We start from the raw sequence: 27,808 nt of genomic DNA on the forward strand, positions 1-27,808 counted from the left end.
AAGGAGAAAACATTTGTTTTGGCAAGACATTTGGGTGGGAGAAGTGGCTTTAAAAGAACGTTTCCCTTGTATTTTTCGTCTTGTCTCAAATTGGCACATTTCGGTAGCCGAAAGTTATTCCATTTGTGGGGAAGAAATTATATGGATCCCCTACCTGTCGAAGAAATCTGCAAGATTGGGAGATGGAAGAATATATGGCCCTTCTTAGGTGCATCAACAGTTGTAAGCCAGATCAGCTGGGTATAAACATGCTAGTATGGTGATTCGATAGATTTGGGAAATTCTCGATTAGGTCATTATATAGTTCCCTGGGCACTAATCCCACTCCCTTAGTAGAAACAATGACAGATCATGTGTGGAACTACAAAGTTCCCCCAAGCGGCCTTTGGATGGTTCGTGGGTAAGAAGAAGATTTTGACAATAGATAATTTGAGAAAAAAGGGAATGATAATCGCAAATGTCTCTGTCTTTGTTGGCGTATGAAGAATCGGTGGATCACCTTTTTATAAACTACCTCTTCATCAACCGGGTTTGGACAGCAATCTTAAACTCATTTGGTATTTCGTGGTCTTTCCCCAAGTTGACGGATAGATTGCTCAAAGCATGGCTTGGGTCCAGTCTAGGCAAGGAGAAGAACACAGTTTGGAGAATGGCCCTCCTGGTTGTTTGGTGGTCTATATAGGAAGAAAGGAATGGAAGGTGTTTCAACGATGTCTCCATTGTTATCAAATGCGATCGCATATGCGCATATGCGATACTGTTGATCAAATCGCATATGCCATGATGGCATATGCGATCCTGGCAAGTATGCCATGGCATACTTTTATATGCGACCAATATGCGATCGCATACTGCATATGCGATCGCGTATTACCCAATAGCCAAGAGTGGAAGAATTTTTTATTTTTTCAAATCGGAGAACTTTTGCCTATCAATAGGCACTCATATCCCCTCCATTTTCACTATTCTTTACTCCAAAGCTCTAAATCTCTAACTCTTTCTCTCTTACACCTCTTTCTCTCTTACTCTAATCTCTCTACAATTATTTCTATTATGTTTATTTTTTGTATTTTATAAGTTGTGCTTACTTTTTGCAAATTAAGTTGTAAGTTATAACTTGTAAGTTGTTTCAAGTTATCCATTTATCATTAAAATTTATTTGTTCGAAGTTTATAATAATTAGTTATCTTTTAATGTAGCTTGTTGATTGTTTTGTTAAAATTTATATAATATAATATAAGTAATTAAATATATCACTTAATGAAACATTCAAACTATAATGAAATAAGTAAAATAACCCAATCCAATCATGTGTACTAATTAGAGGAGTTTTTCCCTCTTTTTTTATTTTTTTTTTGAAAAAAAATAAATGCCATGGCATATGCGAGGAGTTTTTCCCTCTTTTTTTATTTTTTTTTTGAAAAAAAATAAATGCCATGGCATATGCGATTGTGCGATTGCATATGCGAACAGCATATGCTGATCGCATGCAATTGCTTATGCGATTTGACAACATTGGATGTCTCCAATTCGGCGGAATCTGTCATCATTAGAGCCCAACAATATATTGTAGAGTGGGCTTCAATTTTTGTTAACTTAAAGGGTTGTAATCTGTTCGGTATGGGAGGGTGACCACCCCACTATCTCAGTGGGTTGTTTCTTATCCCCGCTGTTTTCTCTTTTTAATAAAGTAATTGTTACCTCTTAAAAAAAAAAAAAACAAAGATAGAAAGTGGGAAATTGTGTTTCCCACAAATTCCCATAAAGAAAGGCTTGACAAACAAGGAAAACTGAGTTTCATGGGAAACAATGTTTCCTTTCATCTCCTTTCCGTGAATCCAAATAGCCCCTCATGTGAAAATGATCCGTGATTAAATTAATTACAAAGTATGCTGGAGTTCTGAGGTTTCTCTATTCGTGATTTGATAATTATAGAAACTTAATTAAATATGCTTTGCCCATTTTTCTTGCATGCCTGGCAGAAAAGTAGAGGTGTTCAAATATGACCACGCTTTAAAATAATCTCGTTCTCATGTTGGTATTAATCTTCCTGCATACTGCTGAAATGCTGGGATTACAGGGCAACTACTGAAAATTAGATGACTCTTAGCAATGTCTCTCTGTTTTTGTTCTTTTATTGTTATTTCTCCTTTGAAGATTGCTCTTGTTTTTATATTTGTAAATTAATAAGCATCAATTATTCATCTCAGGAGTGAGGAAAGAACGTGCTGCACTTGGAGCTATTTTGTTCCTGTTGGCATTTCTCTATGCTTTTTGGCGCATGGGCATTCACTTTCCAATGCCTTCACCAGATAAAGGTTTGAATTTACATTTTAGCCGGATATTAATATGGCATGTGTGGCTATTTGATTCAAGATCCAACACCTTCCATACCCTGCCAATCCTCCCTCCCTCTCCCTCTCCCTCTCCCTCAACCCTCTCCCCTCTCTCCCTTTGTGTGTGGGGAGCGGATTAGGTGCGGCCCCGACCTCACCCAACACGGTGCGGCCTTGATCATGGGGTCCACCTTGATGTATGCGTAGTATACCCACACTGTCCATCTGTTTTTCCAGATCAATTTAGGGCATGATACAAAAAATGAAATAGATCCAAATCCCAGGTGGACCACACTACAGGAAACAACGGTGATTGACCATTAAAAACACTCCTTGTGGGCCACAAAAGTTTCGGATCAAGCTGATATTAGTTTTTTCCCTTCATCCAGGTCCGTGTGACCTTATCAACGGGTTGGATGGCAAAAAAACAATACGGTGGGCCCTAGGAAGTTTTTAATGGTGGGCATTCAATGGGTGGACGGCATGGATATACTACACATAGATCAAGGTGGATCCCATGGGCAGGGCTGCACCGTGTTGGGTGAGGTTGGGGCCACAGCTAATCCACTCTCGTGTGTGTCCTGCATCTGTCCTAATCATGCACAACGTTGCAATGTAAATTTTAGTTGTGTTTTAAGGGATACTTGTCACCTCCCCCTCTGTTTGTACTTCTTATGGATACCTTCCCTTCTATATATTTTTGCAGATTCCCCAGCACCATCTATTAGCACCATTATTCTTTGAGCAATTGATTGTTTTTCCCCTTCTTTTATGGGCAACTAGTTGTAGACCTATGGGTCCGCCGTATTGCATACATGTCATCCAACCTGTTCAACCTAGTTGCTCCACCATGCAAAGTGGGAACCCCAAAAGTCACGTTGATCTAACCATCAGCTAACCACCATGTGAATCTCGATGTTTTTGGTTGGTTGATTGGATCAGCCTGACTTTTCGGGCCTCCAATATTTATGGAGTGATCCTGCTGGACAGGTTGGATACCTGACGTAGGACAGCCCTAATTATGATGCATGCTCATGGAAATAATTAAACAGCGGAAATAAAAGGAATAAATGATCTAAAATTCTAACAATAATCATCATAACTGAGAAAATCATAAAGGAAACATGCAATGGAGCGGGCCATCACTACAACCATGGAGTATGGAATTCAATTACTACTTAGGTTGGATCCGGCGAGGGATGAGACCTCCCGATCTTGCATGGTCACACCCAATCGATCAATGAAGATCACTAGTCCGAAGAACCAAGAAGTTTCTCGGATTAGGGATTTGAGAATTTGGGGATTTAGGGTTTAGATCGGTTCTCAAGATTTTGATCGAAGAGGACTTAGCCAAAACAAAAAAATAAAAGAAAGAAAGTTATTACCTTGAGGAAGTTGGAGGGGCACAAGAAGAAATTAGAAGAAGAAGATCAAGGGGAGAGAAGAAGCACCATTAGAGAGAAGAGAGGAAGGAGGCAACCAAAGGGTTTGCTTTTCATTCATCAATAGTTGAAATTCGTGTTTAGGGCTTTACCCCATTTAAATAAGCAAATAAAGACATAAAATTACTAAAATACCCTAGAATAAGCAAATAAAGATATAAGATTACTAAAAGACCCCTAACTAAGTCAAAAATGCACAAATAACATAAGTATGTGAAATTTTGTGCGCTCGGTCTTCTTTCTCCAATCTTCCTTCACATGTGTCTTCCCTAAGTGGGGTCTTCTATATGTCCAATCACATGTGAAAGGTCTTCAGCTCCTCAATATTCGCCTATCCACAAGGACGGCACTTGTGGTTGGCGCTTTCTTCGTTGGTACACCTTGAATGCACCTGTGTCCGCATCAATTCCCCTCGGGTGAGAAAAACTCGACTCCGACGAGTTGAAACTTTTGTAGCGCTCGAGTAGATCTGGATCAATACCCTGCAATGCGTCGCCCGACAGCACGTAGATTCAGACGATGGTTTGTTCTTCCACTTGACAAGATACCTTTGGAAACCCCCATCTCTCGTGGATACTATCTCGTCATCCAAGATTTCCTCAATTGCTTCTTTATAGGTAATGGGTGGAGGAGGTGGTGGAAGGGGTTGGGTAGCAAACTCCAGAAAAAGGCCATGAAAGGGACGATGTATCAATAATGGGAGTATGGGCACGGACTAGATCTTCCACATTAAAAGTTGGATTAATGCTCATTTCGGTGGAAGGTCAACCCGATACGCGTTGGACCCAACCTTTTGTAATATCTTAAATGGTCCAGCACTACAGGCTTATAATTTCTTTGCAGATCCTTGAGAGAATCGCTCTGGCCTTATTCGCACCATTACATAGTCTCCTTCTTGAAATTCTTGCACTTTACGATGAGAATCATCTGAAACTTTATAATTATTATTGCTCTTATTTAACCGCTGTCTAATATGTGTATGCAAATCATGAATATGGCATGCGAATGCATCGTCTGACTCAAAAGACCTTTGGGTAATAGACATAGGTAAGAGATCTATGGGCATTCTAGGTTTATAACCACTTACAATTTCAAAATGACTCAACCCTGTAGATCTATTAACTAACCCATTATAAGAAAGTTCAGCAGTTGGTAAAATTAGGTCCCAAGTCTTAACATGTTCACCCACTAGACAACGTAGAAGATTTTCAAGGCTACGGTTTACCACTTCAGTTTGACCATCTGTTTGTGGGTGGTAAGCAGTAGAAAATTGCAAACGAGTTTCCATAATGTGCCACAGTGTCTTCCAAAAATAGCTAGTAAATCGAACATCACGATCAGACATTATGGTTTTAGGTAACCCATGGAGACGCACCACACCATCAAAAAAAAGACGACCAACATGAGACGCATCTGACGTCTTCGAACATGGGAGAAAATGCGCCATTTTAGAAAAACGGTCCACAACGACAAAAACGGAATCTTGCTTTTTATAGTCTTGGGAAGCCCGAGCACGAAGTCCATACTAATGTCCGCCACGGAGCATGTGGCACGGGCAATGGGTGTACAGGCCGGTATTTTGCTTTCTTTGCTTTGCCGGTTGATAAGTCGACACCGCCCTAAAACTTTGGCTACGTCTCGCTTGAGGCTTGGCATAAACGATCTTCCACGAGGGCAATGGTCTTATCACGACCAAAATGGCCCTATCCCTCCCGAATGAAGCTCCCAGATGAGGAATTCACGAAGGGACATACGGGAATACAAAGTCTGTCTCCCTTGAAAAGAAAGCCATCTTTAAGAACATATTCACCCATAATATGCTGGTCACTAGAGAATGATGCGTAAGTACCCCCAAAATCAGGACATATTGGGTATTCTTCTTTCAGTTGCTCAAATCCGACTACCTCTACTCTCAAGGAGTTGAGCAACGCCACTCTCCTACTAAGGGCATCCGCTGGTTTGTTTTCAACCCCGGCCTTGTGTTTCAAAACAAACAAATATTCCTGAAGAAACGCTACCCACTTGGCATGCCTTGGGTTGAGTTTCTTCTGAGAATGCAAATATCTCAAAGCCTCATGGTCAGAAAACAAAACGAATTCTTGCGGTAGGAGGTAGTGTCGCCAATGTCTCAGGGATTGCACTACCGCATAAAATTCTTTATCGTAAGTGGAGTATTTTTGTTTTGCCTCATTCAGTTTCTCACTGAAATAGGCCACTGGGTGTCCTTCTTGACTCAACACTCCACCTATACCGACACCAGACGCATCGCACGCTACTACAAAGACTGTAGAAAAGTCAGGTAGACGCATGACAAGAGCTTCCACCATCTTACCCTTAATTTCTTTAAAAGCCTTGACGGCGGCTTTAGACCACACGAACTCTCCCTTTTTCATGCACTCGGTAATGGGAGCCATGATCGTGCTAAAACCCCTAATGAACTGACGATAAAAAGTTGCTAGGCCGTGAAAACTTCGCACCTCATGAATGTTCCTTGGTTCTGGCCACTCAACTATGGCCCTGACTTTTTCAGGGTCTGCTTGCATCCCTTCAGATGACACTATAAATCCTAAGAACACAACTTGGTTAGACATGAATGCACATTTCTTAAGATTAGCGTACAACTTTTCCTTCCTAAGGACACTACAGACCTTCTTTAAATGTTCAAGGTGTGATTCCTTAGTGGTACTATAAATAAGAATATCGTCAAAGTACACCACTAGGAATTTTTCCATGAACGGCCTCAAAGCTTGGGTCATCACCCGCATGAAAGTACTAGGTGCGTTAGTCAAGCCGAAGGGCATGACCAACCACTCATACAACCCATCTTTCGTCTTAAACGCCGTCTTCCACTCATCTCCTGGGCGTATACGAATTTGGTGATATCCACTCTTGAGGTCTATCTTAGAGAATATAGTGGACTTGGCCATCATGTCAAGCATATCATCAAGTCTAGGTATAGGGAACCTATACTTGACAGTAATTTTGTTTATGGCACGGCTATCCACACACATGCGCCACGTGCCGTCTTTCTTTGGCGTCAACAATGCAAGCCAGCACACGGGCTCATACTCTCTTGGATGAAACCCTTTTGCGAAGCTCATCAACTTGCTTCTTCAACTCGGCATGCTGCAAGGTTCATCCTGTAGTGAGGAAGGTTCGGTAGAGTAGACCCACTGGGACAAGATCAATGGCATCGTATGTCCCTCATAGGTGGCAACTCATTCGGTAAGTCTTCGGAAATACATCACCGTATTCCTTCAGGACCGAGGTCACCTCACGGCAACTCTGATGGAACCTCAGGTTTAATAACTCTACCCACAAGGGCATACACCATAGAATCCTCCTTAGCCTCATATTCAAACTCTCTTGCGATGATTATATGTAAAGACTTAGGTTTGGATTTCCCCATTTCTCTAGGCTCACTTGCCTTCTCATCCTTCTTCTTCCCTAGTGTATTCTCAGGTGGCATGGGATTAAGTTTGATCTTTTTACCATTATACATAAAAGTACACGCATTCGAACGGCCAAAGATCGTGACATCATTATCGAATAGCTACGGTCTACCTAGGATAACATGTCCCACATCCATAGGTAAAACATCGCACCACAGGGACTCTTTGTATGACCCAAACTCGATGGGGACTAGACATTGCTGGGTGACAGGTAGGGATGTCTTGTCAACCTAAGAAACTTTATACGGGTCTGGATGAGGTGTGGATTTCAGTTTTAAGCGATCTAAGGTGCTAGTGGAAATCACATTCTGACAACTTCCACTGTCCACTATCACCTTACAATTCTTTTCACCACACTCGAAAATAGTGTAGAAGATAGTGCTTTGACGCCAATCAGCACTACTTCTAGACTGAGCTAACACACGCCTGACTACTGCAAGCGTTGCTTCTCCATTCACTTCTTCTTCATCAGTAAGTCCTCCTTCAGGGTGATACTCTTCAACTTCATAATCACCCTAGTCATCTCCACCCTCGTCGGACTCGCCTATAACTAAGGCTCTCCCACGGCTCTTCGTAGGACACTGATTAGACATGTGACCAAGGTTGTCACACTCATAGCACCTCACTTGGCTCATGTTACTAGGACCGGCACCAAGAACCCCTTTGCCCTTGTCCTCCCTAGGCTTAGGCGGAATGGTCGCCTGTGCCCTAGGTTGATTACCAATATTAGGTCTAGTTCCTTGGGAACTAGATCTAGCATTGGAGTCTCGGGACTCAAAACGACGAAAGACAGGAGCCTTCAGATACTGCTCTAACTCCTGCACGACTTGATATGCTTCATCTAAGTCCGTTAAGGGCCGAGTAATAAGCTCGCGAAGATCCGCACAAAGGCCCGTCTTAAAACGCGAGAGCGTTACTAGAGGGTCTTCTCGGATATCACATCGCATCACATACTCTTCAAATTTAGCGATGTAGTCCGCGCAGGCATTGACCCTTGGCGTAAGGATTGCCATTGGTCAAGGAGCTTTGACGGTATGAGAGAGGAAGGTACTTCTCCTTCAACTTCTCTTTCATCTCATACCAATGTGTGATAGGGGCTCTACCAACTCTCTCTACCCTACGCTCGGTGTTGGTCCAGAAGAGCTTGGCTTGACCCACAAGCTTCATCTTAGCAAACCGCATTTGACGGTTTTCTAACATGTCATACCACTCAAAGTAGTGGTCCATGTCAGCAACCCAGTCAAGGAATGCCTTGGGATCCAAGCGTCCATCAAAACTTGGAGCCTCAACTCTCACACTCTTCATCGCACGCTCATCTGGATCATAACAGTCTTAATGACCACATGTGGCTCGTGCCTCTCGCACCACACCACGACTGTTACCACGATCTCTATCCTCACTACCACCACGTGTGGCAGCACGTTCTTCCATGATTCCTTCCACTTGGGAGTGCACATCTTCCCCTACAGCGGGGTTTTCCTTTTGGGGCGCCTCTAGTTGCTCCACCTTAGTCATGGTGGTGGTAATTTGGTTCTCAAGGCGGGCAAACTCACGCCTTTGACCCGCTTCTAGGGCGGTTATCTTTTGTATCAATTGAGCAAGTTGCTCAGATAACTGCTCGTTATTCATGGTAGGTTGAAGTCCGAAACCTCTACCTCTTCTCGTGGGCATACAATGAAGACTTGAACCAAACTCTACCTAACTAGACTACTAGGTGTTATGACTTTCAAGATGAATGCGATGAATGCAAAACTACTATGAACTGACACAATTAAGTTGAAACAGGAAACAACTCAAATCTGAAAATTTTTCAGATTAGGAACTTTCTAAAATTGAAAAGTTTCTAAAATTGAAAACTTTCTAAACCTAGAACTTTCCTAAGTTAAACCTAAAAATCAAAACTCTAATTTGATAACTCGATCTAGACAAAAACCATGCAAGCCTAGGCTTTGATACCAAATTTGACGTAGGACAGCCCTAATTATGATGCATGCTCATGGAAATAATTAAACAGCAATAAAAGGAATAAATGATCTAAAATTCTAACAATAATCATCATAATTGAGAAAATCATAAAGGAAACATGCAATGGAGCGGGCCATCACTACAACCATGGAGTATGGAATTCAATTACTACTTAGGTTGGATCCGGCGAGGATGAGACCTCCCGATCTTGCATGGTCACACCCAATCGATCAATGAAGATCACTAGTCCGAAGAACCAAGAAGTTTCTCGGATTAGGGATTTGAGAATTTGGGGATTTAGGGTTTAGATCGGTTCTCAAGATTTTGATCGAAGAGGACTTAGCCAAAACAAAAAATAAAAGAAAGAAAGTTATTACCTTGAGGAAGTTGGAGGGGCACAAGAAGAAATTAGAAGAAGAAGATCAAGGGGAGAGAAGAAGCACCATTAGAGAGAAGAGAGGAAGGAGGCAACCAAAGGGTTTGCTTTTCATTCATCAATAGTTGAAATTCGTGTTTAGGGCTTTACCCCACTTAAATAAGCAAATAAAGACATAAAATTACTAAAATACCCCTAGAATAAGCAAATAAAGATATAAGATTACTAAAAGACCCCTAACTAAGTCAAAAAATGCACAAATAACATAAGTATGGGAAATTTTGTGCGCTCGGTCTTCTTTCTCCAATCTTCCTTCACATGTGTCTTCCCTAAGTGGGGTCTTCTATATGTCCAATCACATGTGAAAGGTCTTCAGCTCCTCAATATTCGCCTATCCACAAGGACGGCACTTGTGGTTGGCGCTTTCTTCGTTGGTACACCTTGAATGCACCTGTGTCCTCATCAATACCATTTACACACAACAGTGGGCCCACAAGAAGGCAAAGCGAACTCTTCAAGATGAGGGTATTGTTGTCATTTGGTAGATTCCTCTCATGTCTCTAGCAGAGGGGAGGTACTTACAATAATTCAAAACAGAGGGGAGAGGTGTCCCACTGCTTTGAATCGCATTTTGTATTCTAAAAAGGTGTGCTGAGGATATTTGATTGAATTCCATCCTTCATCCCCCTCTTGCACGCATCATGCAACACACATGCACCAGATATCACACGACATGCTAACGCGGGATTATGCACTTGATTTCGTTAGAGGCCTTTCTCTCATCCTTTGGCATCTAACTCCATTGTCCCTCTTGTCCATTTTACTGATGGCAATATCAATGTTTGCAACTTGCATTCGTTGCCACTCTTTTTGATAAAAGAAAATCCAGTTTCATTTTGATATTGGTGAAGAGGATCAGATTGTCCTGCTCATCAACAATGGTATAGTTTGCTGATGCACCATATTCATTACACGTGGGCCAAATGTCAATGATCCAAACCGTAGATCTGATGTACTGGCTGTGGATGTTTAATGCCTGCATTGGAAGTTGTGAGCCTTTGATATGGTGGTCTGCAAACAGATGGCTATGACAAAATATTGCAATGATTCACATTCAATGAAGAGAAGGTCAAATATTGAAGGTTTAGAATCTTCCAATCTGGGAGATTTTCTGCGTATCCCTATAAAAAATGGGACCAATTGGTTGGGTCACCAAAACTATGAGCTCCACATGTACATAATCGTGTGCATCTGCAAACACCAGCAAACTCTACATTTGCTGATCAGAAGGACCTTATAATTCATCATTGTTTAATTTCAATGCACGTTTCTTCCTTAGTACTATAACCTAAATTCACAGTGGGTTATTCCAAATTCTTTTACCATTTTGTGGTTATGGTGCCTCATATAAAAGGAATCCCACTTTCCAGCTTTGTTTTATACAAGATCCTTCTGCCTAGTGGCTAGATGCTGACCACTTCTGTCTCCAGGGTTTTTTACGACGCCTCAGTTGGTTAGCAGAATTGGAGTGATAGGGGTGACTGTCATGTCTGTACTATCTGGTTTTGGAGCTGTCAATCTACCATACAGTTATTTATCACTGTTCATCAGGTTGTAGATACTACTTACCATCCACTCTATCATTTAATGAAACATCCTGATTGATGAATTGCTTAGCTGGGCATGTATCCTCTAGTTAGCCATATGTTCCACCCAACATCTTAATATCGTGTTAATACAACTTTCTTTTTCCTGAAAGTTCACTCTAAAATAATCCATATGTGATTGTAGCTTGCTCCTTTCCTGTAGAATTTTACTTGCTGCAAGAAGATAGTAATACGTTCCATGCTTTAAAGAGTCAGCTGTATAAGACTCCTAGGTGCTAAACGGCCATCTTATCGTTATATGGAAAAGAATAGCTAAAAGCTTTCATGACATTCCTGTGATTCATCAGATGTAAAAACTGCAATGTTTTCTCATTCCAGAATAATTTTGGTTCTAATTGACAAAATAATATACTTTGAATTTGCAAATTTGTGTGCCACTGATCTGATATTACTTTTGTTTATATGGTTGAATGCTAAATTGGTGTTTGGTGTGTGTAAAGTGTAAACCCTTCCTCACATGGTTTCTGTGCAAAACTTTCTTCTCTTTCAGACTTTGTGAAGCCATGGTTTCTGTAATATGCTGTTCAAAGGGGTTTCTATAACAGATAGACAGAATTTGGGTGGCATTTTGGTTATTAATGAGCTCCTTGATATGAGGGCCAAAAGCAGCAAGGTTGGAATTTTGTGGAAGGTTGACATGGAAAAGGCATATGATCATGTTGACTGGGATTTCTAGCCTACACTCTTGGTGAGTTAGGGGAGAATTGGATCGTGTGGATGTTAGCGTGCGTCTCCATAGCCTTGTTCTTGATTTTGGTGAAGGGCTCACCAATGGGTTCCTTTTCTAGCTTTACAGGCCTTCATTAGGGAGTTGCCACCTTTACTATTTTCAGTGGTGGCAGAAGCTTTGAGTTTGCTGATGTCGAGAGCCTCAGGCGTCAAGATGGTTATTGGTTAAGGGACTCGGTCAGAAATCTGGAGATGGAGATTTCGCATCTTCAATTCGCTGATGACACTCCTATGTCATGCAAGGCATTGGTGGAGGAACAAGTCAGCAATCTGCAAAGCATCCATAGATGTTTGAAGTGGTTTTAGATCTTTGGGTTAAGATAAGAAAAGTGCCAATCTTTGTAAGCAAAACATGCATCTCCCAAACGTTTGCTTGATGTGCTTCGAAGATGCAGAATCTGCAGATCACTTTCATGTTGTCAAATCGCATAAGCCATCAGCCTGGGCTGATCGCTTATGCCATCGCATAATCGCATAAGTGATCGCTTAGGCTGATGGCTTTTTTTTTTTTTTTTTTGAAAATTTAAAAATCGAAAAATTGGTAAAAATAGAAAAAAATTCTAAAAAATTAAGAAAAACTATGTATAATTACTACAAGTGATTGGATTGGGTTTATTTACCTATTTCATTGTAGTTTGACTATTAGGTCATGTATATGTTGAGTTATATTATATTATATATAACAAAACAAATTTAAATAATCAACAAGTTACACTAAGAAAGAATTAATTATTGAAAACTACAAATATAGAAATTGTATTAATAACTTGAATCTTGATGAGTTGATGCATACAATACAAGTTACAAGTTACAACTTATTACAATCTACAAGAAACTTGACTGCTGGCCATTATGCCATCATACTAAAGTATGCCATGATTATGTGATTATGCCATTGCATAATCATGGCATACTTCTTGCATGGCGTATGCGACCATGGCATAAGCAATGTGAGCCATGGTATGTGATTATGCGGTCGCATTTGACAACACACTGATCACTTATTCATTCCTTATGTATTTGCCAAGGAGGTGTGGGGTCTTCTCCTCCAATTCTTCGGGGTTCTATGGGTGTTCCCGAAGATGATTCTCGAATGTCTCATTGCTTGGCACGATGGGGGGATAGGGAAAGAAGGGAAAAGGGTATGACATTTAAGTTTATTAGCGACTCTTTGAGCTTTATGGTGGGAAAGGAACCGACTCTGCTTCAACAAAATGAGTGGACCGTTGCAAGTTTTCAATAGGGCAATTCTTAACATGAAGGGATGGGGGGAAGCATAGATGTTCCAATCTTGTATTCTTGTTCTTTCGGGGGAGCTTTGGTTAGGGTTATTATTATGATTATTATTTTTGTATATTTGTAAGTTTTGGCTTCGGCCTGATTAATATATATCATCATTGTTCAAAAAAAGAAAAAAGAAAGAAAAAGAAAAGTGCCATGGCCGTGGTGGGTCGTGGCTGTAGATGAAGATGCGGTTCAACTTTTGGTGAGGAGATTGTAATGTAAATGTGGATCATCCGTGTACATACTTGGGGCTCCTACTTGGAGGTAAGCAGAATACTGCTTCTTTTGGGAATCCCATTGTTGAAAGAATTGATAAATGGAAAGGGTTGTATCTTTCCTTCGAGGGAAAAATTATTCTCATAAAAAGCCGCTTCTCAAATCTCTTGGTTTATTTCCTCTGTCTTTTCAAAATGCTTGCTGCTAGGGCTGGCAATAGATATCCGTTTACCTGATTACCTGACATATATGACATTAGAAATCAGATAAGGATACGGGATTTTTACCCTATCAATTTTTTTTTTTAAAAAAAACCCAGTTACCTGATTATCAGATTACTCAACTTCTAAGCGGATCGGATACATATATTACCATATCCATATCCGCTTACCTGATTATTTACCCTACTAATAATATTTTGAATAAAATATTAAATACCAATATATGATATATAAAATTCTACTATGCTGACTAACATTGACATGGGTGATGAGGTTAATATGGACCGTTGTCGTTAATTCACTTTTATTTTTTGTCAAAATTGGTAATTTTTTGCTTAAATGTTTAGGATTTGTAGCTTGATATTAGCTAATTATGTTACAGAAATTGCTATTTTTACTAGTTTAGTTGGTATGTATCTATGGTGAAAATTGTTTTTTCTATTTTTAGGCATTTTTCTTGATTTTATTAGGTGTTTAACTTAATTTTTAATTTTTAATTAAATATCAGTTGGATATTTGATAACCTTAAAAAAAATTTAGTTGGATATCCAATTACCCTATTGTCTAACTTATATCTGACTTACTTGGATAATATCTGTATCCAACTTCTTTGGTTAATATCTGAATCTGTATCTGTATCTGACCCGTATTCAACCGTCTACACCCCTACTTGCTGCTGTGACTTTCAAAATTGTGAGGACTGAAAGAAATTTTCTATGGTCTTGGGATTGGCAATGTGAGGGAAAGAAATTGGGCACTACTAAGCAAATAGTGGTGGAGGTTTGGGGAAGAGCTAGAGGCATGATGGAGTAATGAATTATTTAAAAATATGGCATGCCCAAAGGGGGGTGTTTTTCTAGTGCAAGGGGCTCTTTACTGTTGAAGGAAATTGTGAGGATTCAAAGAAATTTTCTGCGTGAAGGAAATAAGTTTGATGTTGTTAATTGGAACGAGGTTCAAAAGTTTGTAAGGGAGGAGGGTCTTGGGATTGGCAATGTGAGGGAAAGAAATTGGGCACTGCTGACAACAAGTGGTGGACGTTTGGGGAAGAGCTGGAGGCATTATGGAGGACTGCATTATTTGCAAAATATGGCATGCTGGAAAGGGGATGGTTTCCAAGCATTGGCAATAATGCAATGGGCTCCCTTGTGTGGAAGGAAATTAGCAAGGTGAGCAAACAATAAGATGCTCATGATATGGTCATTTTGAATATTGTTGGGAACTGGGAAGGGCATTTGATTGTTGGTTGGTGAAGGCAGCAGAATTCATTTCTGGAGGAATGTCTGGTTATATGATGAATCTTTAGAGTTCTCTTATAGGGTTCTATTCAACCTAGCCATAGACAAGGAGGATTGAGGATCATTATGAGGTGGTGGGGGGATTTGTGGTTTGGAACGTGAGGATAATGAGAAATTTATCTAATCCGGAATCGAGGCTTTTTGCTAACCTCCTTAGCAAACCGACGGAGGCACATGTTGACATTTTGGAAGAAAGGAAAGTTCGGAGAATGTCATACAACTGCATTTTTTTGGCTAAATCTTTCTTCTCGGGGTTGACAACACAGGAAGGTTCATCTCCTCCATGTGCGAAGGTATGGAAGCCCAACACCCCCCCCCCCCCCCAAAAAAAAAAAAAAGAAGAAGAAGAAGAAAAAGAGAGGGTTAAAGCATTCACTTGGGTTGCTACTGCCAATATCCTTATGCTAGATAAGGTGGAAAAGTGAAAGATGGCCTTCCCTAATATGTTTATCATGTGTAAGAATGATGAGGAATCGGTTGACCACTTGGTTATAGATGCAGTGGTGGAATAGTTAGCTTGTCCTTTCGATGGCTTTAAAGAATCACTTTGGGAGATGTGCTGTGATGGATTTTATCTTTGTTGTGGAAGGAGAGAAATGCCAGAATTTTTTAGAATACCATATAGTTGGTTGATGGTATAAAAGAAGGATCTTCCATATGAATATCATTTGGGCACTTCCGAGGCTGCTCCAAGGAAAATCTTTGGGGAAATTGGGAGTGTTTGTAGATGGTTGTGATAATGTTCTGATCCCCTTTTTCCTTCTTTCTTTCTTTCTTCTTCTTCTTCTTCTTTTTTCCCCATTCCCTGTTTGGTTATGGGTAGCCTGATTTATAAGTGATGAGAGGGTCACTTGCATTGGGCTTAACTCTTCTTGTTATGTTTATCTGGTATTAGTAAAACCACCTATTAAAAAATTGTGGTTGTGATAGGGGAGAATGACTTTTATGGTTTGAGTGAATCTCAGTCTTATACCTTCATACATGAGATTTCCTAAAGTCACAATCATCATCGTCGTAGCCTTATCCCAACTAGTTGGGGTCGGCTACATAAATCCCAAAGTCACAATCAGTGTTTCAAATATCGATGCTATCGGCCGATATTATCGTTATCGCACCACTGCGAGACAATACACTCGCGATAACCCCCGGAAGATACCAAAAAATCCAAAATCCAGATATCAGTCGATATATCGACGATATCGCGCGATTTTCTCTCCATTATTGTCGGACATCGACGCACGGACAGTCACGGGTAGATTGCAGGGGACTTACGAGTCCCACTGTAGCTAACCACCCACAAACACCATAAAAATTGGATCCGGGTTGTGGAGAATCAAAAAAATTTGAATTAGAAAAAAGAAGAAGAAAGAAATCGGAGAGTACCTGGCTGTAGCGGTGATCGGAGGTGGGCCATTCGACAGGTAAGAAATCTTGCCATTTTCTTCAACTTCCCTCTTTCTCGGAGATTCTGGCAAGGAATCAGGCCAGATCGACGATTATGTTCCTTCTGGAACGAGATCTGAGGGGAGAACCCTTCGTGCGTGAAAGACGGATCGGACTGCGTGGACGGGGGTAAAAAACGGAGAGGGAAAGTGAAAGAGGGGCGCGGATGGGAAATCGGATTGCGTATTGAGTCACTCAGTACGCTCTTATGACTCAGTACGCTCTTATGTACTGAGTAAACTCTGTAGGGCCCATTGTGACGTCATATAGTTCATCCACGCCGTCCATCCGTTTTTCCAGATCATTTTACGGGTTGAGCCCAAAAATAAAGTATATCAAAATCTCAAGTAGACCATACCAAAAGAAACAGTGGAAGTATTGATTTCCACCGTTGAAATATTTATAAGGCCCCCAATGATGTTTATTTGTCATCCAAACTGTTCATAATATCACAAAGACATGGATTAATGGAAAAACAAATATCATCTTGATCTAAAACTTCTGTGGGCCCCCAAGAACTTTTCAACGGTAGACTTCAATTCAAACTGTTTCAGGTAGTGTGCTCCACTTGAGCTTTGGATATGATTAATTTTTCGTTTAAAGCCATGAAATTATATGATGAAACGGATGGACGGATTTGATAAAATGCATGAATGATAGTGGGCCCCACAGAGTTTACTCAGTACACAGTGCGCAATCCGCTTCCGCGGATGGGGTAAAGGCTGGTCGTAGTGCGTTACTCAGTACGCTCTTATCGTACTTAGTAAACTCACTTGGGCCCACCTTTAATGTATGTGGTCCATCCACGCCGTCCATCCGTTTTCCCATCTAATTCAAGGGTTGATCCCAAATTTTAGAAAAATCTAAGATCATACCACAGGAAACAATGGTGATAGTGATTTCCACCGTTGAAACCTTTCTCCACTGTTTTCTATGGTGGGGTCCACTCGAGCTCTGCATCTGACCCATTTTTTGGCTCATGCTATAAAATGATCTCTTCAAATGTATGGACGGTGTAGATAGAAAAAATACATCATGGTGAGACCCACGTAACTTGGTGACGTCTCGTGCACCGTCAGTGACGGGCGTACATATGTTAAATGCGTACTGAGTTACGCTCTTATCTTACTGAGTAAACTCTGTAGGGCCCATCGTGATTACACGTGGTTTATCCACGCCGTCCATCCGTTTTTACTGATCATTTTAGTTGTTGAGCCCAAAATTGAACCATATCCACAACTCAAGTGGACCACATTACAGGAAACAACGTTGAATGAACGTTGACCATAAAAACGTTTTGGGAGCCATAAAAGCTTTGGATCAACCTGATATTTATTTTTTCCCTTCATCTGGGTCTTTAGGACCCAATCAACAGATTGGATGTCAAATAAACAGTACAGTGGGTCTTAGGAGGATTTTAATGGTGAATATCTAATCATTATTGTTTTCCTTTGGTGTGGTTCACTTGCGATTTATATCCCTATGATTTTTTGTATCAATCCATAAAATGATCTGTAGAAATGGATGAAACAAATACATTATGGTGGGGCCCATAGAGCACTGACCACCAGCCATGAGGCCAGTGTCAGGGGGAGTAGCCAATCCGTCTCCCCACGCGCGGAAGGGACGCGGATTGCGTCCTACCCCCGCCCGGACGGTAATCCGTCTGGGGCAGGCCTTTGTGGGGTCCACCGTGATGTAAGTATTTTATCCATACCGTTAATAATTTTTATATGATTATTTTAAGCTATGAACCAAAAATTGAGGTAGTTTCGAGGCTTAAATGGACCACAGTGGGGATTGAACCTCCACCATTAAAAACTTCTTCAGAGCTGGAGAAGTGTCGGATCAAGCTAAAATTTGTGTTTTCACTTCATCCAGGTCTGAATGACCTTATTAATAGGTTGAGTGGTAAAAAAAACATCACGATGGCCCTTAGAAAGGTTTCAACGGTTGGTGTCATTATCACTGCAGCTTGATGTGGTCCACTGGAGCTATTTATCTGCTTCATTTTTTGTTTAGTACCTTAAGTGCCCACAGGATGTGCGAGAACAGATGAAGACCATATTGAAAAAAAATGTGAATCTTAGGACCCTATACAAAGGAAATTTATTTATAAATGTGACTATGATATATTTATAAATATGACTATGATATATTTATAAATATCATACATTCAATTTAAATATAATTGCGTTAGTTCAGTTAAACATCACATAGCTTAGGATCCTATACAAAGGAAATTTATTATGTGCATCTTTTTTTTGAGATGTTATGATTTAAAAGTGTGTATTAAGGGCCTTTTTAACAATCCCCAAAGTTTCATTAAAAAATTCAACCATTTTCCCAATGTTTCCCCATGTTTCCCAAAAAGTGCGATAAACTATGTGATACAAACGATATATCCCGTGCGATAACCGATACGTATCTGTATCCCAAGGGTGCGATACATTGCGCGATACCGATATTTCGAACACTGGTCACAATGACACCTTTATATCCCACTAACATGGTGGCTGGGGTCAAGGTGGTCAACTTCTCATTAATTGCTTCCAGGGAATTATCCTGATTAATTTTTGTTATTACATAAGTTTGTCTACTAGCATCATTGTGATGGTTATAATTAAGCACGCGATGAATAATTGGGATTATGAACTGATCTCCTTAATTAATATGGATAGCACATTGATGGAGTAGATTTGCTAATTGTTTTATTTTCTTGATGTCCTAATTTTAAGCATATCTCTTTGAATGTGGTAGGGAGATTGAGGAAACAGACATCAAAGGCTTGGAAAGACAATTGATGCAATCGATAGAGACTTGTATCACAAAGAAAAAGAAAATCATACTTTCACAGATGGAGATAGAGCGCATTCAAGGGTCAGAGGAGGTACTAACACATCTAACTGCTTCCTGCATTAAAATGATAAAGATGTCCATATAAAGTCGAAAATAATACAAACATCTACAGGGGAACATTTCCAGATGCCCCCCTGAAATAGAACATAGGAACCAAATACACCCTCATTATGGTTTCATTCTGCAAAACCCCCTGCTTTTGATAAATTGTCAAAATGCTCCCCTCACCTTAGCTTAGATATCAATTATCTTTTCCAAAATTACCATTTCCTACAGTTTAAATAAAAGGAAAAGAAACCTCAGCTCTTGCTGTTCAGCCTAACATGTGTTTGAGATTTAAATGGAAATTTGCACCACTCGTCTTGTAAGATCATTGCCACTCATTTGGCGGTGACACCTTTGAAGTTCACCTGGCCCAAAATCCAGGACGGCACACTCTTAAGCTGGGCGATACATGCACAAAGGAAATGGATGGATAGAAAAGAAATTGACCAACAATCATTCAGCATACATGTGTAGCTTGCTTGATGAGTGGAATGGTCTGAGTTTTGTATCAGCATTTTCATGATGGGCCAAAACTGATGAATGGCCAGAATAGCACACTGGTGGCATGTTCATCTATTTACTGTGAAGACCTCTCTCCATGTCATTGCAAAGTGCAACAAGCACACTTTTCTGGTGCTTGCTGCTCACATGTACCATGTGGCAGTTGGCACATATGCAAAATCCAAGCCTTTCATCAGGTGTGCCCAACTTTTTAGATGCCTTACCAAAAAATCAGGCCAGCTTGATCGTTAGGTGGGCCACATGGGTATAAAAGAATCGGACGATTGGAAGAAACAAACCAACAATCTCGTTCAACATATGTGTTCCCTAGTACCGGTTAACCTAATTTTTGATATAAACCATCTATATTGTGGTGTCCATCTGATGAACAGATTCTTTCTTTCACATGTTGGCACATGTGGGTGCTAAGTGCCAAAAAAGTGCACCTCTCGAATGTACTTTGCAGGTATCTTGATGGGAGTCCAGAGGAAGAGGAATTGCACTCGACCTGAGGCTTTGTATTGCGTGCTTAGTTTTTATTCTAGAACTGGGGTCCATGCTTCTTAGCTTCTGTATTCCACCCCATTGGTCTCTTGAGTTTCACCCATAACAAAGATTTCTCTGCGATAGGACAACCATAAGCTTTTGATTTTTCCTACAAAATATATAGTTAAGAAGAGAAATACAATAATACAAGCCAATAGATTTAGTTCTATTTAGGAAAACAAATCGATCAATATGTAAGGATTGGAAGGTTATGCCAGGAGAGAGTTTGACAGTGCAACATAGGTTAATGGTTATGGATGTTTATATTAAGAGATAGAAGAAAATGAGTGAAATTAATAGGTGTCCAAAAACCAGGTGGTGGAATTTAAAGGAGAGACAATGTTATTCAGAAATGAAGGAAAGTGGAATGTCGAGAAAAAAGTAAATGTTATATGGAATGAGATGATGAGTGCATTCGGAAAGTGGTAAAGGATGTTTTATGAAATCTGGAGGGAAAAGTCAATCATATGAGGAAACTTGGTGGTGGAATGACGATGTACAAAAAGCTATTCATGAGAAACATTCATGCTTCAAAGCCTGGCAAGGGACTAAATAACGTGACCTTTACAATAGATTGGGACAAAGACAAGGTGAAACGATGTTTTCAGACTAGAAAAAATGAGAGAGAGAAGGATAGGGACATTAAGAGTGATAACCGGGGTACCAGTAAAGGACAATGAGAGCAATGAAAGGCAGAGAAGGTATTTTCAGAGTTTATTAAATGACAACCACTCTGAGAGCATAGGGATAGAAGGAACCATAAACTCAAATGACTTTAGAGATCATACATACTTTCGTAAGATTAGGATATCTAAAGTGAAAGAAGCTTCGACAAAGATGAAAACTGGAAAGGCCCTAGGACCAGATGGTATACCAATAAAGGTTTGGAAGTGTATGGGGATACTGTATTATTCTGGTTGACAACGCTGTTCAACAAGATTGTAAGATTGTAGAAAATGCTAGATGAATGAAGGAAAAGTACTGTGGTACCAATTTATAAGAATAAAGGAGACATACATAGCTGCCCTGACTATCGTTGGAATACACTTATGAGCCATACTATGAGACTTTGGTATAGAGTGATTGAGCAAAGCCTAAGGCATGAGACGAATATATTAGAAAGTCTTTTTGGTTTCCCTCTTAATCTTTGAGAAGTGCAAATTTGGAAAATTATATCTAAAATTTGCAGCAGTTTACGGTAGGGGTTTGCGTCTAGATGGTTTTGCAACAGGTATGGGTTTTGTGGAATGAAAATTAAGATGAGGGGGCATTTGGTCTGAGTAATATATTTTGGGGGGAGTTCGATCTCTGTAGAGTCTTCTTCTTCTTCTTCTTCTTCTTCTTCTTTTAATTTTTTTTAATTTTTTTAATTTTATTTATTTATTTTAAAGATGCTTTAAAATGATACAAATACTTTATAAGAGTTGAAAAACCCTAAATCCATCTGCTTTATATTTGGTTGCGTCTTGATGGTGTTGCAATAGGTATGGGTTTTGTAGAATGAAAATTAAGATGAGGGGGCATTTGGTCTGAGTAATATATTTTGGGGGGAGTTTGATCTCTGTAGAGTCTTTTTTTTTTTTTTTTTTAAAGATGCTTTAAAATGATACAAATACTTTATAAAGAGTTGAAAAACCCTAAATCCATCTGCTTTATATTTGGTTAAACCTTGAAGTTTTGAAGCAATGCGTTGTATGTTCCCTCGGCTATTTATCTCTGCAGAATTCCTTGACTGACGCTGCCTTTCTTAAAAAAAAAAAGCAACATGAATGCATTTGATTCTTGATATTCCCACTTAATAGTTTGTCAAACGCATAAAGTACATTCCTTATAGTTATAGTTTGTTTTCTTTCTATTGGATGATTCATCCAGTAGAGTTTGTAAGTAATGGCTGCATGGCTGATGTTAATCCAATAATCTTGTGTAGAGTGCTCGTCGTTCTTGATGGTACATCCTCTAAAATATATTATTTATCTCTGTATCAATTATTTTAGGGGTCTGAAAATGAAAACTCTTCACTAATCACTTTGAAATTAGAAATGATCACTGTTGAAGTTCTGAGACGCTTCTGCCATGCTTCCCTATAGCTTATTAGAAATTCTTATTGCAGAAGCTGAAGGCTAGATCGTTCTTAAAGCGTATAGTTGGAACAGTGGTACGTTCTGTGCAGGATGATCAAAAGGAGCAGGGTAAGTTTTTGTTTTCTTTTTAATGCTAATTATAAATGATACCTATTCCGCTTATCTTAAAGAACCTCAACTATCTTTCACAGGTTTTTATCTTTTGGCCTTAAATAGTACTCTTTCTTATTTTTGTCACTTGCACACTATCCTTGTGTTAACTGTACAAGTCACATTGGAATGTTCATTTGTTAAGCGATACTGTCTATAAAAAAAGATGCATGCTATGGTTGTGTATCTGATGTTCAGAGATGAATGTGATTTTGAAATATTTACCTGGGCTTGCTTTCAATCGATATCAATTGCTACCATCTGTTAGGTAAACCAGAGCATTGTTGCTATTTATGGTCCTGAACACATTGCATGCCATGAATGACACTACGTCGTAGTCTCATCTGCTACCTGATACCTGTCCTATGGACCTAGACTCTGGGCGAAGTGATGTGCATTTGTTTTGAATGATCTTCTCAATGACTGGGAGATAAAATCGATTCCAGATGTGTGAATTTACATTTCCATTACAATTATTCTAGCATCACTTGTATAAATGTAGGCTTGAGTTTTCCAGGTCTTAATGTTTTCTACATCCACATAGACGGCATGAATGAGTCTAAATTTAATGGTTGCATCGATTCCACTTTGATGACTATGTCTCCGCATTGCTGGACAAGTGTTTGGAGTTTCTGTACAAGGCTTGCCTCAGTAGGAGATTGAAGTCCAGCACTTCAACTTGGCCTAGTTTGTTGAGGTGCCACCATGTTGTTGACCATGTTACCTGGGTCTATGGGTGGCTGTACAAGTCCATATCTTTGGACCCACTCAACCCCCAAATCTTGGGGTAAGGGGACCTGGCTGTTTACTTAACATGCTAGTAAGTTTATTACAAAAAACACTTAAAATTTAGTTACTTTTAGATGTTTTATAAAATTCAATCATTTTAATATAAAATATTTCTTAGTGTCTCTGCATACCCATATTTTGAAAGCATTGCTGAGCCATGTAGGAGATGGATCCCCATACCCATGTCCTGTCATATCTGACAAGGGTATTGGGAGGATTTGAAGGACTTGGGTATCATGGGTTTATATGAGGTTTACACTGCCTCTAGGTCATTATCAGGCTGAGTCGCAAGCTTCTAAATGAGAATGAAACATAGTAAACCTCTTTGTTTTGTTTTCTCCACTTTTTATATAATTCATGCCCCAAATCAAGGATACATCATTACGTTGGTGGGGTGGGTTTCCAGGACTTGGTGATCTTTTTATCGAAGATTACTTTCATGATTTTTCCTAAGCTGGTAAATTTTGGTGATCGTGGGGATGACCACATCCATGTATGCTTTTATTCCTTGGTGGTGTCTGAACTCACACATGAGTGTGCATGTATGCTATGATTTATGTAGATAATTCATAATAAAAGATCAAAGATGTTTAACTTCTTTCATGCAAGTATATGCAGTTGTTTTCTATTTGCAGCTGGAAGCTTTTCATGCTGAGCTTTTCACTATATTATTTTCTGATCATGAGTTATGTCCTTCTCTGATTCTTTCTTTCCATGATATTCCATAGATATTAAAACCATGGAAGCTGAAGTACAAGCATTAGAAGAGCTCTCGAAGCAGCTATTCCTGGAGATCTATGAGCTTCGCCAAGCCAAGGTCTGTTTTTCTGGATTTTATGTGGAAGAATGCTTGTCACATTCCCTCACTATTGGAGTTAATTAGCTTACCTTCTATTCATCTATTTGTTGGGTTTTCATTATGCTTCTTTGGTTCGATTTTATTTGCCTTATCTGCCCATGGTTGATCAAGTTCAGGATTTTTATATTTATATTTTCTAGTGAGATGAAATGGTTCTTCGATCGTTGTTGACATCTTAGCCTTATCCCAGCAATTTCGGATAAACTTTTGCAAGAAACAAGAAGGGTGTCCTGCTCTTGCTGCCAGTGAAAACCCCACCGAAGAATCTGGATTTGAGTTTGTAGGATTCAGATCATTTTCGAATCCAATAGAACATTGATGTGGTAGGAGAGGAAAGAAGGATGAGTTAAGAGTGATCGTAACAAACAGCAACAAGGAAACATCAGAGCTACATTTGGAAGGAGGAACGAGGGTTTGGAGGATCGCGATTAGATTACAGTAGGTAAAAAGGCAAAGCATGATAGTAAAAAATGGAACATCTCTTCCTTTCCGACTCTCTCCGTCATTGGCTTCTCGGAGTTTTGGTTACCCATCAACTTCTCATGTGTGTACGGAAGAGTTGGGGCGGTAATGGAGGTAGTTCTCCGTCGAGGTTGACTTTCATCTCAGCCAAGGGGATTTGCCTTCGTTTAGATGGGATCAGAGGAAGAGCTAGCCTGCACAATTAAGCTCCTCCATGGCAAAAGTTTCAGCAGTAGCAAGCTTTTGGCTCAAAGAGCTAGGTATGGCCCAAAACTCCAAATCAAGGAAGGTATCAAGAAAAATTAGGAGAAAAAATCTGTGAAAGTAGCGGCAAGGAAGTCAGATCCAAATCATGGAGGGAAGTAATGTGGACAGGACCAGGTTGAAAAACCCTCATCTTATAGGGATGCAATCATGGGAGTGGCTCCTCAATCCCGCTAGTAGGAGGATCTACAAGTGGAGGATGACGAATGCTACTTGGTGGAAGATATTAGTGGTAGAAAACAAATGAGGGTGAGTCCGAAGGTGCTCCAAAAGGCTACAGAATTGCTCTGGTGGTCGGTTGTTGCTGAAACAGACCTTAATATAACCATTCCCCAAATCAAAACCTATCTTGAAGACTGGTGTGGATGATTTAGGGAAGATGATTCGATCAGACCTATCGGGGACGTTGTGGTCTGGATTTGGGTTTTCCTTGAGAGGAATCTCGAATTGGTAATGGTTGTGGGTGGCATGCACAAGACAGGCTGATTAGGAAGATCTGAAAGCGGGAGGACTTCTCGTTTTTTGGAAGGGAGCAGAAGTGGTATCTCATTTGGGGGATACCCTTGGAGTTGTGGTCGTGAGAGTTTTTCGTTGCGGCTGCCTCTTGTCTGGGAGAGGTGATGGCCATAGATGGAGCTACTGAGAAAGGAGAGGAATTAGAGGTAGCCCGAGTCTATGTGAGAAGGAAGAGCGCTCTTTTAGATCCTGATGAGATCTTGGGGTCTTCCTCTTCGCTGGGGCGATATTTGGAGGAATCGGGAGGCCTCTCCTTCATCCGACAACAATGGCAGAAGAGAGACGTTGGCTGTTGGAGCACAATTACTTTGCTTTGTAGGTGCTTTAGGGCCTGTTTGGCCAGTGGTATTAAGTTGTATTAAATGGGATTGCATGGCTAATCCCACCTCGAGATTGGGAATGGCATGTTTGGAAGGAGTGTGGGATGGGATTAAAATTAATTTTATAGACTTTGGAAAATGAGCCTTGTGTTGGAAAGTGTGAGATGGGATTTCCAAATCCCATGGATGATGAATTTTTCCTTTACCCAAGTGTAATTTGAAAGGAAATCCCGGGATTTACTTTTAATTGCATACATTCCAAACATGGTATTGGAAAACATGAGATACACCCAATCCAGGAACAATACCTTACACATACATTTATTATTACTTTTACAATTCCATCCACCTTAATCCCACCTAATGCAGTTGGCCAAATGGGCCCTTAGTTCACAGGGGGGATGCGTGCCATGTTATGAGCGACAAAGATGGTATAGGTGAGATTGAATTTGCTGAGGGGATAACACATGATCTTCGGTGCGTTGTAGGATCACTGGGACATAGGTGTGCCTCCCCAAACCTCATTTCGAATGGAGGTTCGGATTCCGAACCTCTTTGCTGGCTGTGGTGATCGCCTCACAGAGATTCCGACTTAGGCTTGGGACACGTGTCTTCTAGGGAACATGGAGGGGGCTTCGAAGCTTCAATCAGATATTCAAGAGGCCCATGCTCTTTACATGTGGCAGGAGTCTTCATTAAAAGCAAGGGATGTTCAACCCGCAATGGAAACACGTGTGGATGTTGACTCATCTTCTGCACATGACTTGCTTATGCCACATCAAACAGACCAAACGAGTGAATTTACCTCAAGTGACATGCCAATTCGAGACCAAACATGTGGATCCACCACACGTGACATGTCAATTCGACCTCCTTTAAAATATGGGAGTCCCAGACCCTTGTTCTTCTTCGAAGAATTCCCTCCAACCTGATTTTGAGGTAACATGCGAAAGAAGAAAAGGATGGTGGTATTCTCATTGCATTGCGGGAAAGCCAGTTAGAATTGCCTCTCAAAGACACTCTTCGATCAACGATGGAGGACTGCAACTCGTAAGGATGCCAGGAGAGAAACTCTGCATCAGATTGCTGGGAGGTTGCGATGTGCCGTGCTTAAGAAGAGATGATTGAAGCTTCATCTCCTTGGGTTCGTACGACCTCGAGTGCTCTATTAACTATGACATGGGTGGAACAGCAAGTGGAGGAAATGATGAGGACATCAGAGGACCTACTCAGTTACACCAGATATGGAGGCGACCACCCACATCAGTGCAACTTTCCTCGTGGATGGGAGACGAGCTCCAGATGGGGCCCGCCAGGCTATTTTGAGGACCTCACATGCATCGGACGTGCATCAGGAAGATCTTACTTTGGGGTGATGCATGTGGGCTACTAAGGAGACCATTTTAGTCATATGATTTTAATTTCGTGTTGATCCGATTGGATCTTGTCAATTAGGCCATCGGGTCACCATATCTTTTAGATTTGGGTCCCTTGGACTCTGATCTTGCTTCATTTATGTTTTTTTTTTTTATAAAGGATTTATTTGATGGATGAGATTGATAATAAGTGTTTTAGTTTTCTTATTTTGGATGATTGACCATTTCGCTTAAGTGAGTGGCATAGTTGTAATTATTCAGAATTTTTAATTATAAAAGCACAGGGGGGTGGACATCCAACCCTAGTGGAGTTATTGAGAAGAAAAAAGAGGGGTTTTCTTGTGTGAAGGAATTTTCCTCCTTGTATTTTGGGGTTTGTGAGAAATCTTCCATTCCAATTGAATTGTGGAAGGGTAGAAGCTTGTTTGATGGTAAATTTCCCAAGGTGCTTCCTCTTTCCCTTCTTCAAAATGTATTACTTTTCTTCTCCTGTCTTCCTCCTTCCCCTTCCATTACAACCTTTTAAACCCATCAAAACCCTACTCAATCTTCCCTCTCTTTCTTTCCCTTTATCTAGCCACGTGTGGACTTGCACGTGCACACGCGCGCAA

The 27,808-nt window shown here is 40.3% G+C and overlaps 1 protein-coding gene across 1 annotated transcript in view; it reads left to right on the forward strand.

Annotated features, from left to right (window-relative positions):
* Positions 1-27,808, forward strand: part of LOC131233135 (GPCR-type G protein COLD1) — a 41,792-nt gene that overhangs the window by 3,969 nt on the left and 10,015 nt on the right. Inside the window, exons 3-7 of the mRNA XM_058229739.1 lie at positions 2,211-2,318; positions 11,062-11,182; positions 19,190-19,319; positions 22,491-22,569; positions 24,129-24,217. Of these exons, the coding sequence (XP_058085722.1) occupies positions 2,211-2,318; positions 11,062-11,182; positions 19,190-19,319; positions 22,491-22,569; positions 24,129-24,217 (527 nt within the window). The remainder of the gene's footprint in view (positions 1-2,210; positions 2,319-11,061; positions 11,183-19,189; positions 19,320-22,490; positions 22,570-24,128; positions 24,218-27,808) is intronic.

Source organism: Magnolia sinica, chromosome 18 (genome assembly GCF_029962835.1).
Source record: "Magnolia sinica isolate HGM2019 chromosome 18, MsV1, whole genome shotgun sequence".
NCBI classification, from domain to species: domain Eukaryota; kingdom Viridiplantae; phylum Streptophyta; class Magnoliopsida; order Magnoliales; family Magnoliaceae; genus Magnolia; species Magnolia sinica.